Raw genomic sequence first — 16,737 nt, forward strand, 5'->3', positions numbered from 1 at the left:
AGGCAGCCGAGGGTTAAGACACATTCAACGGGCATTTTAGTTGGGTTAATTGGGTCATGTATTTCTCTTTTGTTGGGGTTGGAGTTGAGGTTCGATTTGGGGTTGGGTTTTTGACCTCATTTTAATAGTTTACAGCTTTCAATAATTGCGAACAGAACTCACATACACAGTTTGTACCATGACAGGAAACTCTCATCCCTCTCTTCCTCCCTTCAAAGACAGCGTCCTCGGGCCATGCAATAAGTATTCTTTGGAAGCCAAAGGTCTCCATTTGGCTCCAACTATTTGATGTTAGAAAGAGAGAGTCATTAAATGGTAGCCGTGCTGGTCACTGCCTGCTTTTTCCTCTCTTTATTTGGCCATTTAACCCTTTGAAGAAAAGACACTGGAGCTTTGGACCAAAGTCAAAGCAGTTGCCTTGGAAAAAGGAAGTGAGAGGATGAGTGTAAGAGTGCTTGAATGTAAATGTGAGCAACTGGGATTGTCTTGGATACATTATAGTCATGGTCATGGGCTCAAACCTTTATTCATTAATTTTTGGGCCAAAATAATCAGCCGGCCTTCAGCATATAATTGCTTATTCAACATCTGAATAACTTTTTGTGGCTTTTGGGTAGGTCCTTTTGAAGAGAACCATGTTTGATGGGTTTCTGTGAGAAAGTCTAATTGTGCTCTGGCAGTGGCTTTGGAGTTTGATTTAGTGGTCTGGAACCAGCCTGACCGCACAAGGCAGGGTGGTTGAAGCTCTTGTATGCTAGTGTAGTCCAGGAGTGCAGTTTGTTGAGCTCAATATTAAGTCCTCATTTTTTTAAGCTTTTGCACATTGGGTATTATATATTTTTGTGCTTTTGTTTTGACACATGACTCATGACTTGGAATGAGCAGATCATTTCATTTCTGAAACATTCTCTCAGTGTTTGGGGAATTCAGTGTTCAGTGGAAGAATGCTTTCATAAATAAAAGGCAGGTTTCGGGGTGCAATGATAAGACTGGTCTATGTGTATGTTTTAAAATGAAGGAAGCACACGTTTTAAATGTCCTGTAGCCTGTAAATACCTTTCTGTGAGTCATTGCTGAAAGGAGCAACGTCAATGAATGTGTGTGTGTGTGTGTGTGTGAACAGAGAAGAAAGTGAGATGAGTAGAGCTGCATTCTGTTTTCAATATGCAATTTACACTATTTTAATGATTGTTTAATACCAAATGCCAGGAAACATTTCTTGTTTTAAGCATAAACTCAATTTTGATACTTTTTTTCCCAGAAAGCAAGATTTATTGCCTTTTAAGTAAATAAATATATAATATAAGTACATAAATATCTTGATTTTGGACTGTTTAGATATTCATACATTGCATACAATTAACTGCAATAGATCGTTTTAATGTTTATACATGTACATTTTCTACTACTATACTTCTTAATAAACAGTAACGTAAACACTGAGTTTGATCACATGACCTCATCTTCCACCACACTATCCCATAAATCACTTATAGTGCTTTGAATAAGTCAACCTTTCTCAGACATAATGCAGTCTGAATAATGCAGTACAAAACCATAATTACTGAACAAACTACAAACAAACCTGTGGTGGAGCAGTCTTGAGATTCAATTCAAAATTAGTGTGTGTATGTGTAGAGTATATAAAATATTTATGTTAGGTGTGGTGATAGTCTACACTGCCTATATTATTGATTTTTATAAGATGTTTTTATCAAAACAGGTCCCCGTGTATTTTGGTTTTTAAATTCATCTTGTTTTAAGGACATTTGCAACAAGACAAGATTTGGTTGATTGAGGGAGAGAAAACTAGAAGTGTCAACCCTCCCTAAATCAGACCTGCTGTGACACAACCCAGACCTCAAGATCCTGAAAGGCAAGAAGGGAGAGTGAAAAGAAAGGTAGAAATGCTTGGAGAAAGAGAGGAAAAGTGGAAATTTTCCTGTCTCCTCTTAATCATTACAAGCCCACATTTATAAGACCAGAAACAGGCTAGTGCTGATTTTGGGTTCTGTGAAACACTTCAGTTGGATCAGATTGATGACCGACCCACAGACGGAGAGGAATCAGAGTCGAAGGCCTGTAACAACCTGGCAGAAGCTAGTAGTTATGCACAGAACTGTGTCTGTGAAAAATTTATTTAAACTCTGTTCTGATAATCATTGTCACATTGAGACATATGACACTGGTCCATTAGTTCCTGCTGAGAGGAACACCGCATCCTTCCTGTTGAGTTGGTTTCCAACTGCTTTCCCTTTGATATGATATTTTCAACAATGTATAAAACATAATGTACATATAAACGTATAAAAATATATAGACAATAAAAAAAATACAGAGAATAATGACATTGAACATGTTTAAGTAATCATATTGATTAAATTAAATGAATCAAACTATTGATTACATAAATTCAATATTCAATGAATCTAAAAGGACTCATAAATATTTGAAGGTCTCTGAAGTTGTTCATTCGCAAAATGCTTATACAAAATGTTTAGAGGCTGTCAATATAATAAAATATTAATAATTTATAATTCAGTGTCTATGCAAACGCATAAAAAAATGTATGCGTGCTAGAACCAAACATGACCTAGAACCAATACCTCCCATTAAAACATATTGCATGTTCACACATTGTGATTCATTTGGGTGGTTTTAGTTAAAATCTAAAAGTATTATGCTGCAGTTCCTTATAAAGTTATCAATTTATTTATTCAAAAGCCATTTTTTACTCCTGTTTTGTCATTGGCGAATGTGAACTTTGTACCTTGCCTGTTTTTTCCCAACAAAGCCATGACACTATCAATCTGTCTTGTCTGTTTGCCTGGCTCACATAGCAGCCTGTGGTTTGTTGACAGGACGCAACTCAAATGCAGCAACAGCTTCCCATGATCCCCCTGCAAACAGAATCGCTCGAATGGTGATTGGTGACAGCCTGTAATGCTCAGAGGGCTTTTTGTACTGCTGACCAGCTACTGAGGCACTAAACTCCTACTGTGGCTTCATTCCTGCTGGGAATACATATAGAAAAAAAAAGGTTTGTGCGGCTCAACCGATGGGTTAAATTCTCAGGAACGCACAATCATAAAACTACCTAGGCACTGTAAACCTACCAAATACTTCAATGTTAAAGGGCAAAGTGATACTGCAGTGTGTTTGCTCAAAGCGTCTCATTGCCCACTGGGTCAAAGGTAATTAAAGGTATCTGACGTGATGGATGTTGTATCCAGGCCTGAAAACGTAGTATTAAATTAAATAGCATGTCTAAATTGAGGTCGCAAGTTGTTGTTTTGAAATGCCGTTGAATAAAACTACAATTTCTCATTGTTTTTCTTGAAACATGGATACTGGTTGAGCTAAAGGAACCTCAGAAAATAGTTTCAACATGCTCTCCTGTGATGCAAATCAACAGTGACGAGAAATCCGAGGTTGAAGGTTGCTTGCCATTTTTCTGTTTTCTTCTGAGACTTCTTAGTCTTTTGAGAGAAACTGTTATATCTACACTTTTTGTGCATGCAGATAATTGCGATTATCCAACTGACGTCTTTTTACGGTTCCTCAATGGAATATATCACAAAGTTGATGTTATATAGATCTGCATCGAGATTGAATGTATGTATCATTGTTTTCTTTTGCTTGAGAAATGAAGAAAAGCTATTTTCCAGAAGTTTGTGAAGGTCAAGCTCTGGGTTTCCAGTGTTTAACAACAGAGGCACAGTGGTTATTCGCTGTCCAAGTGACGTGGCCGCCCGGAGGATTTGAACTACTGTAATTATGCTGTATGTTGATTACATGGACCTGAGATGACCCTGAAAAGTCGAACTGAGCTCTGGGAGTTTCTGTACCTACTTTACAATTTCCTTGTCGTCCGGAGACGTCCAGCTGCTCCTCAGACATATGTTTATGAATGGGCTCGTGGACAGCTTTGTGCACTCTATCTGAGAGAGAAGACGGTTATTTTTTTCTGAATGAGGTCATGAATGAGTTTGGTTATGGAGTTTAAACCCAAATCAACTATCAGTTATCACAGATGTAGTGTGCGTGGTCATCATTTTAACGCTATATGGCAGGGGTTTTCAAATTGGAGTCCAGGGACCCCTAGGGGGCTACATGTATATAGGGATATTCCGGTTTAATTTCAGAAATTTTATAGAATTTAATATTAATAATGTTTAGTTTTTATTTCTAATGACTGTTTGCATATTTATTATATTAATCACAAATTTATTTAATCTATTGTATTTTTTGAAAATGTATGAGGCACATTTAGGAATAATGTTTAAGGCTCATTTTAAATAATTTATTGCAGCCACTGACTGAGATACTGTATTGTTCCTCATTCATCTCAGTCTTGTTTTATTAAATATAGTAAAATGCATTTAGTCATATAAGCTAACCATCAGTCTAACAGCAAGAAAAGCTGCAGCAATAGTAACCAGAGACCTCTAAAATCTAATATACGCCTAAATTTGACCCTTGACCTCTGCCTAGTTATCACCGACATTGCTCAGTCACATTCAAGCGCTCTACATCTGTTGTTTGACTTTTAACCTTTCACCATCACAGGTCCTGAGATGCCACCCAGCATATCGCCTCTCACCTTTAACCCCTTCTCTTCTCCATTTTACCCTCCAGGCCTCCATCAGCAACATGAAATCGGCCTGTCTCTCCCTGCTTTTGGTGTCCGTATGCTGGGCTCTGCCCTTCCGTCAGTCCGGCTTCATGGACTTCATGATGGAGGACGAGCCAGGCTCAGGCTTTCCCATGCCTCCAGTTCATAAAACACCTGTTCAGAGGCCTCCTCCAGTGCTACCCGAGGGACCTGATGGACCTGATGGACCTGATGGACCTTTCTGCCCCTTCCGGTGCCAGTGCCATCTGCGAGTGGCCCAGTGTTCTGATCTAGGTAACGACTTCATGACACTAGACTAGACTGCTTGATGAAAGCTGTATAGGCCTATTTGACACTTTTTTTAAAGAATCACTGTCAGTGTTTCTGGCTGGATGTGAGCATTGATCAATGACAATAACAAACTTGATGGCATTTGCCAGTCAAATTTCCAAATAAAACCACAGACTGGCAACATTTTGTTAGCTATCCATCTGATAGCCTACATATTGTTTATAAAGCTAGAAAATACTTTTTCTGGTAAGCTGTAATTTAAAGGTGCGGTATTGACAGCTAGCGGTTGAAATGAGTCCAGTTTCAAAATATTAGAGACAGTTTCTCCTTCCCCCTCCTCCTCAGACTTGACGCTCATGCGGGTTGCCAGATTAAGGACACCTAACAGAAACAAGTGCAATTGACTCTTGGCAGAGAGCTTGATTGACAGGCGATCTGACCAATCATATCTCTGAATCTGCCATTTTGTCCGACAAACAAACCAGACAGGAGAGTAGATTAACTTCGGTGGACTTAAGGTCTTTGCACACTGAGACAAAATGCTTGCTACGGATGCGAAAATGCAGAAAATCAAACCCAATCCGAATTTTTTATGACGGACGAAAGTTTCAGAGGCAGTGTATTAATGTGATTGACACAACGTGTGGTCATATTTATTTATTTATTTTTTAACGTGCAGTGTGCAAAGACCTTTAAACTTGAAAAATGGTGTGTATTGACGTCTTTCCACTGTTGAAATAAAATACCTTCTAATGTTCATTCATGTTTATTTTGTGCTTTTACTAGTAAATATGAAACGATGATCAGTTCACGTGTCGCTTGAACTGAAGTACTACAGCGATCTGAGCTACAAAACGGTATTTATTGTTTGAATTTCTTTAAAAAAATGAAAAATTTGAAAGCTAAGACTTTATTTTTATACCAGAAGTAACCTGCTCTGTCTTGTCTGTCGGCACGTTGCCAGTTTCCTCTTTGCTCCGTGATGCATTTTTCACTGCATGAGAACATAATGACAATAGAAGGCGACAAGCCTTACGTCGTAAATTGATGAGTTCAGTTATCTGCGTTGTAATATGCCTTTGGTCATAAGCCAGGTTTCCATCCAAAGATGCAAATTTAATTTATGCACAAAATTGTAATATTGCATAAAACATTTGCGACTATGCACCGTTTCCATCCAATGAGTCGAAGAGAACAAAATTGTCACTTCCTGATAAACTGGCACTAAATGTCACTAAGAAAAGTAGGAGAAACCACTGAAAATAATAATTTTCATATATAATGAATTACTTGCGCCTCAGAGTGAGCAGATGAAACAATAAATGCAGTCATTGCTTTCGGAGGTGGATGCCTGCTGTTTGGGAATGCAGTCGTGTAAGACTAGGAGTTCTAGCAGGCAATATTACAGAAATACTTTGATGACAGACTTTGCTCAAGCATTTCAGAATGACCATAACAACATTTCAGATGCTATGCAGCGAGATCAGTCTGCTGGTTAGTCAGGTTATGCCTTCCCATAGTGCTGACTTTTTTGATGCACATGGAAGAATTCATTCCATTATTATTTATTTCCAATTTATTTCCATCTCCCATTCTTCGCATTAACCCTTTTTCGCACAAGTCAAAAAACACCTCAAGCAAGCATAAAAACTTATTTGCAAATTAAGGGATTTTTAAATTTTTATTTGGCGTTTCCATCACTCATTTCTGATGCGATATTTCAAAATACACAAAAACAGGGTGATGGAAACATATCTATAGAGGGTTTTATATGGGTGCTGAGGCTTTTGAAGTCCGGTAGAATCTGCGCTCTCTGACCCAGTTCGTTTGCTGGCTTCCGTGGCTGCAATACACCACCCAGAACTCCCTTGCAATGGTCCCATTTGTCGACTGTATGACCTGCAAAACCTTAAAACATTGAGCTTGTAAAATTAATTTTAAACTTTCAGAAAAGGCTTTGTCAAGCCAACATCAAAGTTTGTCTTTTATCTATTTTTTTCATGCTGGTTAATATGTTTCATAGCTTTCCTTTCCATTTCCATTGTTTACACCTGATGTCAATTATTTCATGACATAAAACTGTCCAAGGCCAAGAAACCATGAACAAAACCTCTCTCTTTGTTTGATCTGCCCATTGTTGAGTCATCATTGAATTACTAATGTCACTGTTTCAAAACCACTTTAAATGTTTTCATATGCTGTTAACGGCCCTCACTTCCGTAGACAACTAAGCACTAACCTCCAGACGGCTGCCTCATTTTCCTAATTGAATCCCCAGGCGTGTGTTTGTTAATACGTGAAAAAGTGAAGTCTGTTCTTTTATAAGGTTACTTCCAAAAGATTACAGCTTCTCTTCCTGTAAAACTGCCCTGTCTGCTGGGTCACTGTGATCTACACAGAAAAGAGCATTAGAAACAACACATAGTTGACTGATCCTTCTTAATTGTTCTGCCATTATCCCTGATGTTTCACTAAGTTTACTTTCTTTGACATAAGGTCCCCTTTTTTACCCTTTCAAAACATGTTTAGCATCAAATCCTCCAAGAAATATGTGAATGTGGATTTATGTTGGTAACACTTTAGTAAAGGGACCAATTCTCAACATGAACTAGTTGCTTATTAGCATGCCTATTATTAACATATTGGCTGTTTATTTGTACTTATAAAGCACATATTCTGCATGACCATATTTTAGATCCCCTAATCCTACCCAATACCTAACAACTACCTTACTAACTATTAATAAGCAGCAAATTAGGAGTTTATTGCGGCAAAAAGTTGTAGTTAATAGTTTGTTAATGGCAAGAATTGAACATTAAAATAAAGTGTGACCATGTTTATATTAGCAACAACAATACAGTACAATATTGTATTTGGAAACCAAACATAAACATTACTATATATGGATATCACAGATAGATTAATTCTTCAATAATAATTGCCTACAGGGTTTTGATTAAGTCAGAGGGTCATATTAAAATTGGAAATGATTACAGAACATAGAGCGAATAAGGGTTAATAAAGCATATCCCAGCATGCTTTATCCTGTAATGTAGTGTAACTAAGTTGCTATAACATGTTTTCTCAGTTAGCCTAGCTTTTTATAAACAGGAAATTACTTAGAGGTCTGTTTGATGGACAGAATGTCTGTTTGGAAAGAAATACTGTTGACCAGGCAAAACAGCAGTTCTCAGTAATTCTTTCGCAATGCTAACACTCAACCCCAGTTAAAGTGGACAGGGAAAGAACGAGAACGAAAATGGGACAGAGAACGAGGACAAATAAGAGAAGAGCGAATATTTGAGGCCTCCAGCGCTCATCTGCTCCGCAGGTCTTTTGGCATGAAACAGAATGGAGGGAGGGGGGATAGGTGTGCCCACAGGCCTGTTCTCCATCTAACTTCACCTCTTTTCAGTGAAATATGTGACCCAGTTTATACAGCTCTGCAGCTGCAGGGAAAACCGTCTGGAAATAGTGCCAGAACCCAAGAACAACTAATGGCAAATATGAATTTGTTTGTCTAGGAAAGTTTGATTAAGGGCCCGCTTGTGTTTTTACTTCCTAACAACGGGCTGTAAGTGTGAGATACTCCCTCTTTTAGGTACCAGTTGATATGAGGTTAGCAGTTTTTGTCTTGAGATAAGTGTAAAATATTAATTTTTGAGTGTTATGGACCACAGTGTAGTGTGATTTCCATTATGAAAATCTTGTGGATTAAACAGCATCCCACGTTTTTACCAGTAAAAGAAGTATAGGAATGAGTTTAGCATCCTTGAGCCTGTTAATAATGGTTTTGTGTTTTTCTCCGCTCTTGATTTTGAATCAGTTGCTGATTTTAGTGGCTAAATAGTATTTCTAACCACAGAGGACAATTTCTTTTTTGAATAGTTTAATGTTTGTTCCATAAGGGCTGCCAATGGACTGCACACTCTGATTATCCAACGTGATCTCATGATAATTCGTATGTATTTTACGTAAAATGTGGTTCTATAAAACGTACATTTACGTACGTTTTTACAGGCACTAAAACGTACAATACTGATACACATAGTGGAATTAGCGACTATAAAAATATTTTAATGCTATATTGTTATTAAAATGGTTATTTTCCTGCGTATTTCGGTCATTTGCGTTTTATATCCCTTTATATTCGCTATATGGGTAGGTTAAGGTTTGGGGGTAGGTTAAGGGGTCTAAAAATCTAAATTGCGTATTAATAAAATTATAAAAATGCATATTCGCTATAACATGGGTAGGTTTAGGTTTGTGGGTAGGTTAAGGGGTCTAACAATCTAAATCGCTTATTGATAAAATGATAAAAATGCATTGATACGAATATCTTGATAATATAAAAGATACGTAAATATTTTTACGTTTTTTAGCTAAAAATACGTAGTGATTTGTACGTTTTAAACGTTGAAATACGTCTAAATTGTACGTTTTAGCATTAATAAAAACGTACAAAAGTGTACGTTTTGTGCTTGTAAATGTTACGTATTAATACCTACGTATAAACATGAGACCAGGCTGGATTATCTGATCGCCATTTGGGTTAAAATTCTAACTTATTTACTCAAACAACTGAAGTTTTCATTATGTTATTAGTGCTTTTTGGGTTACATGCTGATAATATATTCCATAATAAAACACATTTTGACCTAAATTGATTGCTGTGATTTTGACGAGACGTGTAGCAAAAGAAGAACATATGTGAGACATCTCAGCAGCAGTGATACGTCCAACTGTGATCTCTGTGTCCTCTGTCCTGTGGTTATATAATTAACAGGGACATATTCTTAAACTGTTTATACACATGCAGTGATGAGGAAGCTCGCCGCAAAACAAAACCAAATAATGTTTGTGTGAGGTTCTGCCTAAAAAGCTTTTAGAGTTGCTAGAGCAGATATATTTATGTGTATGTATGTGCATGTGTGTTTACTTCATTTTTCCTATGTTTTTCATATGTTGGAAGCAAACACTATGATACACAGTGGCCCCAAAAAGCTTTTGGACACTTAAAAATATATAAAATTAATTTAAGGATGCAAATTTTCTGAACAAACTTTGTGAAATGTTTCGCATGGAAAAAAGATGTCAAACAAAGTGTGTTTGTGCTGTTTTTATTCAAAATATGTGCCACTTGGTTGCATATTTTTGTTATATCATGCAAAGACATTCATATAAATGGAAGTGTCTAAATATGTTTGGTCACACTTATCATTTATTTCAGGGACCAATTCTCTCAATTAACTAACTAGTAACTACTCCTAATTTCCTGTAGTTTTTAAGGTAGTTGTTAAGTTTAGGTATGAGGTCTAAATATGGCCATGCAGAATAAAGCATAAATATTTGCTTTATAAGTACTAATAAATATTTTTGTAATATGCATGCTAATAAGCAACTAGTTAATAGTGAGAATTGGTTCTTAAAATAAAGTGTTACCATACGTTTTTGTTTTCACTGTATATTCCATTCATGTAACCTGGTCTGCAGCACATTAAATGAAAGCTGTGTCACACTGTCGTCCAATGTTGGCAAAATCAAATTCCCCTTGTGTGGAAATCTTATGTCAGCTTTTTCAACTGACAGCATCGTACAGCTTTTAGAATCCTTCCAAGAAAAACTGTGAGATATCTGGCATAAGAGTGGTCTATGATTAACTTTCAGAACTGTTTCGAAACAATAAAACTGACGTGAACCATCATCATAACTCTTAACTGTGTTGCACTTTGGAAATGGATTGGTCCGGTGTCCAACTGCACATTCAGACTTTTTTTTCAGTCTATGGAGTCCTTATAAAACCCTCCTGGTTTTGTAAGGAGTTGATTCATTGTTCATTTTGATGCTGTTTTCAGTGTTTTAAGTGCTTTATAGTTGTTTAATCGACCGGACTGCTCAGGCCCTGTAGCTCGTGAAATTTAATTTAATTTAATTTTTATATATTATAATTCAGATTATGAGATGAATAAAGATGAAGAGAAATTAATTCTTAAGCGATGATATTATTTATAATAAGATATTTACAGTTAAAACTGTTTTTGTCCCTGTTTAGCCTTGGCCTTTTTTTTTTTTTAAAGAAATTATTCTAGTTACGCATGTAGAATAGTAGCTCATAAAAGTTAATAGAAACGTTTCCATAAAAGGTTGTGTCTATACAATGATAGCTGGAGCAAGTTTTTCAGGAATGTGGCTGCTCTATTTAGTACCACATTTTACACTCTTCAAGGATTGTTTTTTTTTTTTTGGTTCGTATCTGGGTGTGTTGTGTTGGTGTTGGACCAGAATCCAAATGTCTACAGCTGATTTGATTTCAAAGTAGATTCTAGCCATAAAAGCCCATATCCCATTTCATCAGTGTCATTTTTCTTACTGCTTGTGGTTTTGTGTCTCTCAGGTTTGAAGAACGTTCCAGAAAAAATTCCACTTGATACCACTCTCCTGGATTTGCAGAACAACAAGATCTCAGAGATCAGAGAAAACGACTTCAAAGGCCTGAAGGGTCTCCAAGTGAGATATTCAATTACTCACTCTTTCCCTTGTTCTCTCTCTTTGTCTCTCGCATTTTCTTTACTTGTCTAAATTGGATCGTAGAAGCAATGACATTTCTCAATCCCCTTGTAAATCCAAGTAACCCTCATGAGACAAATCTTATTTCTCTTTGATATATACATTTTGGGATCAATTGGCTGCTTGCTGCTGATAACTGGAAGTGACAACGTGATGGTTTTGCTATGACCTTGAAAGCGTCAATTCAACACAGAGAACATAAAGTCCAAATGTCCAAATCAAAACCACTTGCGAGCCTCATTTCACATAAAGGAAAAGTAATTATTTTCCCAAAAACAAATGCTTGAGCAGCACTGAAAAACTCTCCAGAGAAAACACTCCAACGCTGTTTGTCTGCCAAATGTGGAATTGGGTGCTAGAACTATGCGTTGCAACCACAGCGATCTTTGAAGGCAAATATCTGCTCTAATTTTTTCGAAAACACTTTGCAAAACAGAGCTTCAGGCAAACTCATAATCCGGAATGTGAAATACTCCATGTTTCCAACCCATCATCTCCAGAAAACAGCTCTCAGTGTGAGAAATGTGTCATTCCCAGGTGCACAAGTGTAATGATTCACTTTTGGAGTGGATCCATTGTCCAGCCTCCTGAACTTCAATAAATATGCAGCCTCCCGTCGAGGGCCCTTTGCTGTTTCTCGCTTTCCAAGCTCAACATCCACATGGCGCCTGGATCTAAATGCAATCAGAACATAAAAATGAAGATTTTTATGCACTGGAATGTAATATAGATTATAGCAAGTAGCTAGTGAACTTTTAGTGAAAAGAATATTACAGATTTGAACACAAACCCTGAAACAACTTTAGGTTGACTAACTAAAACTTTGTGCATTTAAACACTAATAACTTGCATCTGCCATAAAGTTCCTAAAGGAATGTCTTTTTTTTTTTTCAGACACTCATCCTGGTCAACAATAAGATCACCATCATTCATGCCAAGGCCTTTTCTTCTCTGATCAATTTGGAGAGACTCTACCTGTCCAAGAATCTCCTGAAGGATGTTCCTGCTAACATACCGAAAAGCCTGCAGGAGCTGCGCATTCACGAGAACCAGATTAACAAGATAAAGAAGTCCTCCTTTGCCGGCATGGCCAATGTCATCGTCATGGGTAGGAATTTTTGTCGGTGCTTATTAGAAAACTATATGTGAAATATGTGGCTTTTTTGGGTTGGCGCATTTTAGGTTAGCTGCATTATTACATATTTATTTATTTAATCCTGCACTCAAAGGAATAACACATTTATAAATATACAAAATACATAAATATAATATACCATGTATCAAAAAGTTAAACAAAAATTTGGTTATTTTATTTTATTTTAGTTAGTTTTGAGGTTTTGTTTATATTGCTTTAGTTTTTCCCAGTTTACGTTTGTTTGTTTTTTATTTCAGTTAAATGAAAAATGTTTTTGTTTTAGCTTTTGTTTTAGTCTACATTTTAGTTTTAGTTTTTGTGGTAACACTTTAGTATAGGGACCAATTATCTCTGTTAACAAGTTGCTTATTAGCATGCCTATTATTTTTGGCTGTTTATTAGTACTTATAAAGCACATATTCTGCATGACTATATTCTACATCCCTAATTCTATCCAATACCTAAACTTAACAACTACCTTACGAACTATTAATACGCAGAAAATTAGGAGTTTATTGAGGAAAAAGTCATAGTTAATGGTTAAATGGCAAGAATTGGATCTTAAAATAAAATGTGACCGTTTTTGTTTTCCTTTTCATTTTGGTTTTTGTTAATGATAATAACACTTTGTGTGTTTCAAAAATAAGGCTCAGTCTGAGTCACAATGATTTTTTTTTATTTTTTTTTTTTATTCTGCACTCAAAGCAAATAGTACATTAATAATCACCATCAAATCAACAGTGTAACAATAATGCAATTGCCCATTCCAGAGCTGGGCTCTAACCCTCTGAGTAGCTCTGGAGTTGATAATGGTGCCTTTGCTGATCTGAAGAGGGTTTCTTACATCCGAATTGCTGACACCAACATCACCTCCATTCCCAAAGGTACAGAATCATCCCTACTGTGAATAATGATGGGGGCCCGTTTCACTTCAGTGAATTGTATCAATACAATATCATTGTTTTTTTCATTAATCTGTCTCAAAAAATCTTCAGGTCTGCCCAGCTCTCTTTTTGAACTTCACTTGGATGGAAACAAGATCACGAAAGTGACCGCAGACAGTCTGAAAGGCCTCAAGAACCTGTCCAAGTAAATGCATCTTTCTTGTTAATATATTTGTAATTTGTTATGCAAACAAAAAGTTGATTTTCTTTCATGGCAGACTTGAGTCTGAACAGAAACAGCTAAATATGTCTCTGTATAGCTGAAAACCTCAGTAAAATCTGACTCAGAAGGGAAAGAGTTTGATACAAAGGAAGTAATAATTTAGATTTCATTAGGTTTGTTTTGAATTTGCATGAGAACGACCCTGTGAGACTCAAACACCATGACATCATAGCATGGGTCAGTTTGCTTTGGATCGCACAGAGAAATTAGAACATTCATATTACAGAGATTTTCCAGCGTACATGCCGAGACTGAATCACAGCTGAGATGTTATAAAAGAGTATTGACTCAAATACAGACTGCTTTATGAGAACACTGGAAGATTGTTTTGCTGTTGGTCTCATTATTCTGATTATATTTGATGAGGGAAATTAATAATATATGTAGGAAGCGTTTCTTTATTTAGCAAAACAGCACTGAGAATGTAGGTTTATAATATATATGTTTTCTTATTTTTTTATTTTAAATTTGTTGTTACCATTGTTAGTTTTAGTTTAGTTTTTGTAAAGAGTTTTCTGGTATAAGTTCATGCATTTTATCATTTGTGACCATGGACCACAAAACCAGTCATAAGTAGAACGGGTATATTTGTAGCAATAGCCAAAAATACATTGTATGGTTCAAAATGATTGATTTTTATTTTATGCCAAAAATCATTAGGATATTAAAGCTGCATTCAAATAGTTGTATCTCAGCCAAATATTGTCCTATCCTTACAAAACATACATCAATGAAAGCTTATTTATATTCAGTTTACAGGTGATGTATAAATCACAATTTTACAAAATTGACCCTTATAACTGGTTTTGTGGTCCGGGGTCACAGTTTTGTTTTAGTATTTCAAGGCTGCCTATGTTTTTATTTGTTTATAAATAAACAACATTGGCAGTCTTAAAATACTTTAATGTATCTATTTATTTTGAGAAATTAATACTTTTATTTAGCAAGCATGTATTAAATGGATCAAAAGTGAAAATAATGACACAAATATTGTCACAAAATATTTCTGTTCCAAATGAATCCTGTTCTTTTCAATTTTCATCAATGAAATGCATACCTTTGTGTGATAGTGTACCATGTATATAAAAAAAAACACAGAAAGTAAAAAAAGAAAACTAAAATTGATTGGTGGCCATTTTTATTTTAGTTTAGTAGGTTGATAAAATATATTTTATTTAGTTTCACTGTTTTCTGAAAATATAACAAAGTTTTTGTTTTACTTCGCATTTTTATTTTGGTTTTCATTTTCGCTGCAGTTTTTGTTAATACTAATAACGCGGTGTGTGTTTTCAGGCTGGGTCTGAGCCACAATGAGATCAGCGTGATGGAGAACGGCTCTCTGGCCAACGTGCCGCACCTGAGGGAACTTCACCTGGACAATAACATGCTGACTTCAATCCCGTCCGGCCTGCCAGAACACAAATACATTCAGGTGAGAGATCTCACACAAGTTAACACGCCATTTCCACACATCTTTATGTCACACTTTGTCACACTCTCGTTCAATCAATTCCAGGTGATCTACCTTCACACCAACAAGATTGCTGCTGTGGGAACAGAGGACTTCTGCCCACCCGGCTATAATACAAAGAAGGCCATGTACTCAGGCATCAGCCTGTTCAGTAATCCAGTGCCCTACTGGGAGGTCCAGCCCATCACCTTCCGCTGCGTCTTCGACCGTTCGGCCATTCAACTGGGCAACTACAGAAAGAAATAAAGCGTCCAATCAGACAGCTTAGTCACTGTTTTCATCCCGCCCCTTCCTGTCTGACCTAATCCTTTCAAGCACATAACTTAGTCTGAATGTCATATCTCCGTTAACCCCAAATAAACTACAATCCCATTTTCAACATGCAGATTACTGGACAGATATTCAAAAAACCAAATGCATATCAGTATTGTATTGAACATACATATTGTGTAAGTGCAGAGGAGAACAGAAAATGTATGATTTTGAAAAAAAAGAAAAGAAAAATAAAGAAAGTAAAGCCATGACCACTTAGAATATCCAGTAGCGCACATCACCCAGATAATGATATAATCTTTTTCGAAGGTCACTTTGGATCTTCTGGACCTAAGCCATGTTCTTCTATGTTCTTCGCTGGCCTGTGGAGCGGGCAGCAAGGGGTTAACACATGTCAGCCAGTGCCATTAACAAGAGCTTGTATGCTAGAATGTATTCAGTTATTACTTTCCGTGTAGCGCTAGTTCAGATTGTGCTGTTAAAAGTAACAAAAAAAAAAAAAAAGTAATGTTGTTTCTCTCGTAATCAATTGAAGTGGGAGAAAACAGGAAGTCGGCCTGTTCGAGATTCTCTTCGTCTCAATTCAGATGCTTCGGTGGCATTTGTGTTCATTCGTTTCCTCAGATCCCGTCTGCTCTACCCAGGTGAACATAGCGCTTCGAGATGTAGAATAAACTATGTTGTCATTACGACGAACGCGATTCCCGAACCTATAACGCATGCTTTTTCTACTCTGGTGACTGCCGTGTTATGTGCGAGCTTGTACATGTGTTTCTTTCCTTTATTTTCGTGTTTGTTGATCGTCTGTGTTTCAGTCTGGAAGGATCTGGAGGGAGACGGCGGACATGGACACCTCCTGCTTTCATGAGAGTCATGAATGTCTCTTGTATAGACGCTGTATATAAATGCTGTATAAAAGAATCCTATCAATGCTTTGAAGCACAAGCACTTACAGTAGTTTGGACTTTAATATATCGGCAATAAAGGTAATCCCTTTCTTCTCTCTCTTTCTCTCTCTCTGGCCAATTGAGGGCTCCGACACAGGCGTCTTGAATCAAATAAACAGTCAAATCTCTCACCGTGCTTTCTGGGAACTTTCACTGGGTGGTTTGTTCGGGCACAGGGTTGGTTTTCAGGTAAATGAAACCGAATGATGCCTCAAAATAACACAGTACAAATTTCTATGATGGACGTTACAGTCGCAGAAGGCCTTCAAGA

At 36.7% G+C, this 16,737-nt stretch overlaps 1 protein-coding gene across 2 annotated transcripts in view; it reads left to right on the forward strand.

The window, feature by feature from the left end:
- LOC107659851 (decorin-like) overlaps positions 1 to 16,520 on the forward strand; it is a 17,911-nt gene extending 1,391 nt beyond the window's left edge. For both annotated transcript variants that reach the window (XM_016448933.1, XM_016448932.1), the window contains exons 2-8: positions 4,639 to 4,909; positions 11,301 to 11,413; positions 12,368 to 12,581; positions 13,379 to 13,492; positions 13,604 to 13,697; positions 15,069 to 15,207; positions 15,292 to 16,520. In XM_016448933.1, coding sequence (XP_016304419.1) covers positions 4,654 to 4,909; positions 11,301 to 11,413; positions 12,368 to 12,581; positions 13,379 to 13,492; positions 13,604 to 13,697; positions 15,069 to 15,207; positions 15,292 to 15,492 — 1,131 coding nt within the window. In that variant the 5' untranslated portion in view covers positions 4,639 to 4,653 and the 3' untranslated portion in view covers positions 15,493 to 16,520. The remainder of the gene's footprint in view (positions 1 to 4,638; positions 4,910 to 11,300; positions 11,414 to 12,367; positions 12,582 to 13,378; positions 13,493 to 13,603; positions 13,698 to 15,068; positions 15,208 to 15,291) is intronic.
- The last annotated feature ends 217 nt before the right edge of the window (positions 16,521 to 16,737 follow it).

Source organism: Sinocyclocheilus anshuiensis, unplaced genomic scaffold (genome assembly GCF_001515605.1).
Source record: "Sinocyclocheilus anshuiensis isolate Anshui unplaced genomic scaffold, SAMN03320099.WGS_v1.1 scaffold1032, whole genome shotgun sequence".
In the NCBI taxonomy this organism is placed as follows: domain Eukaryota; kingdom Metazoa; phylum Chordata; class Actinopteri; order Cypriniformes; family Cyprinidae; genus Sinocyclocheilus; species Sinocyclocheilus anshuiensis.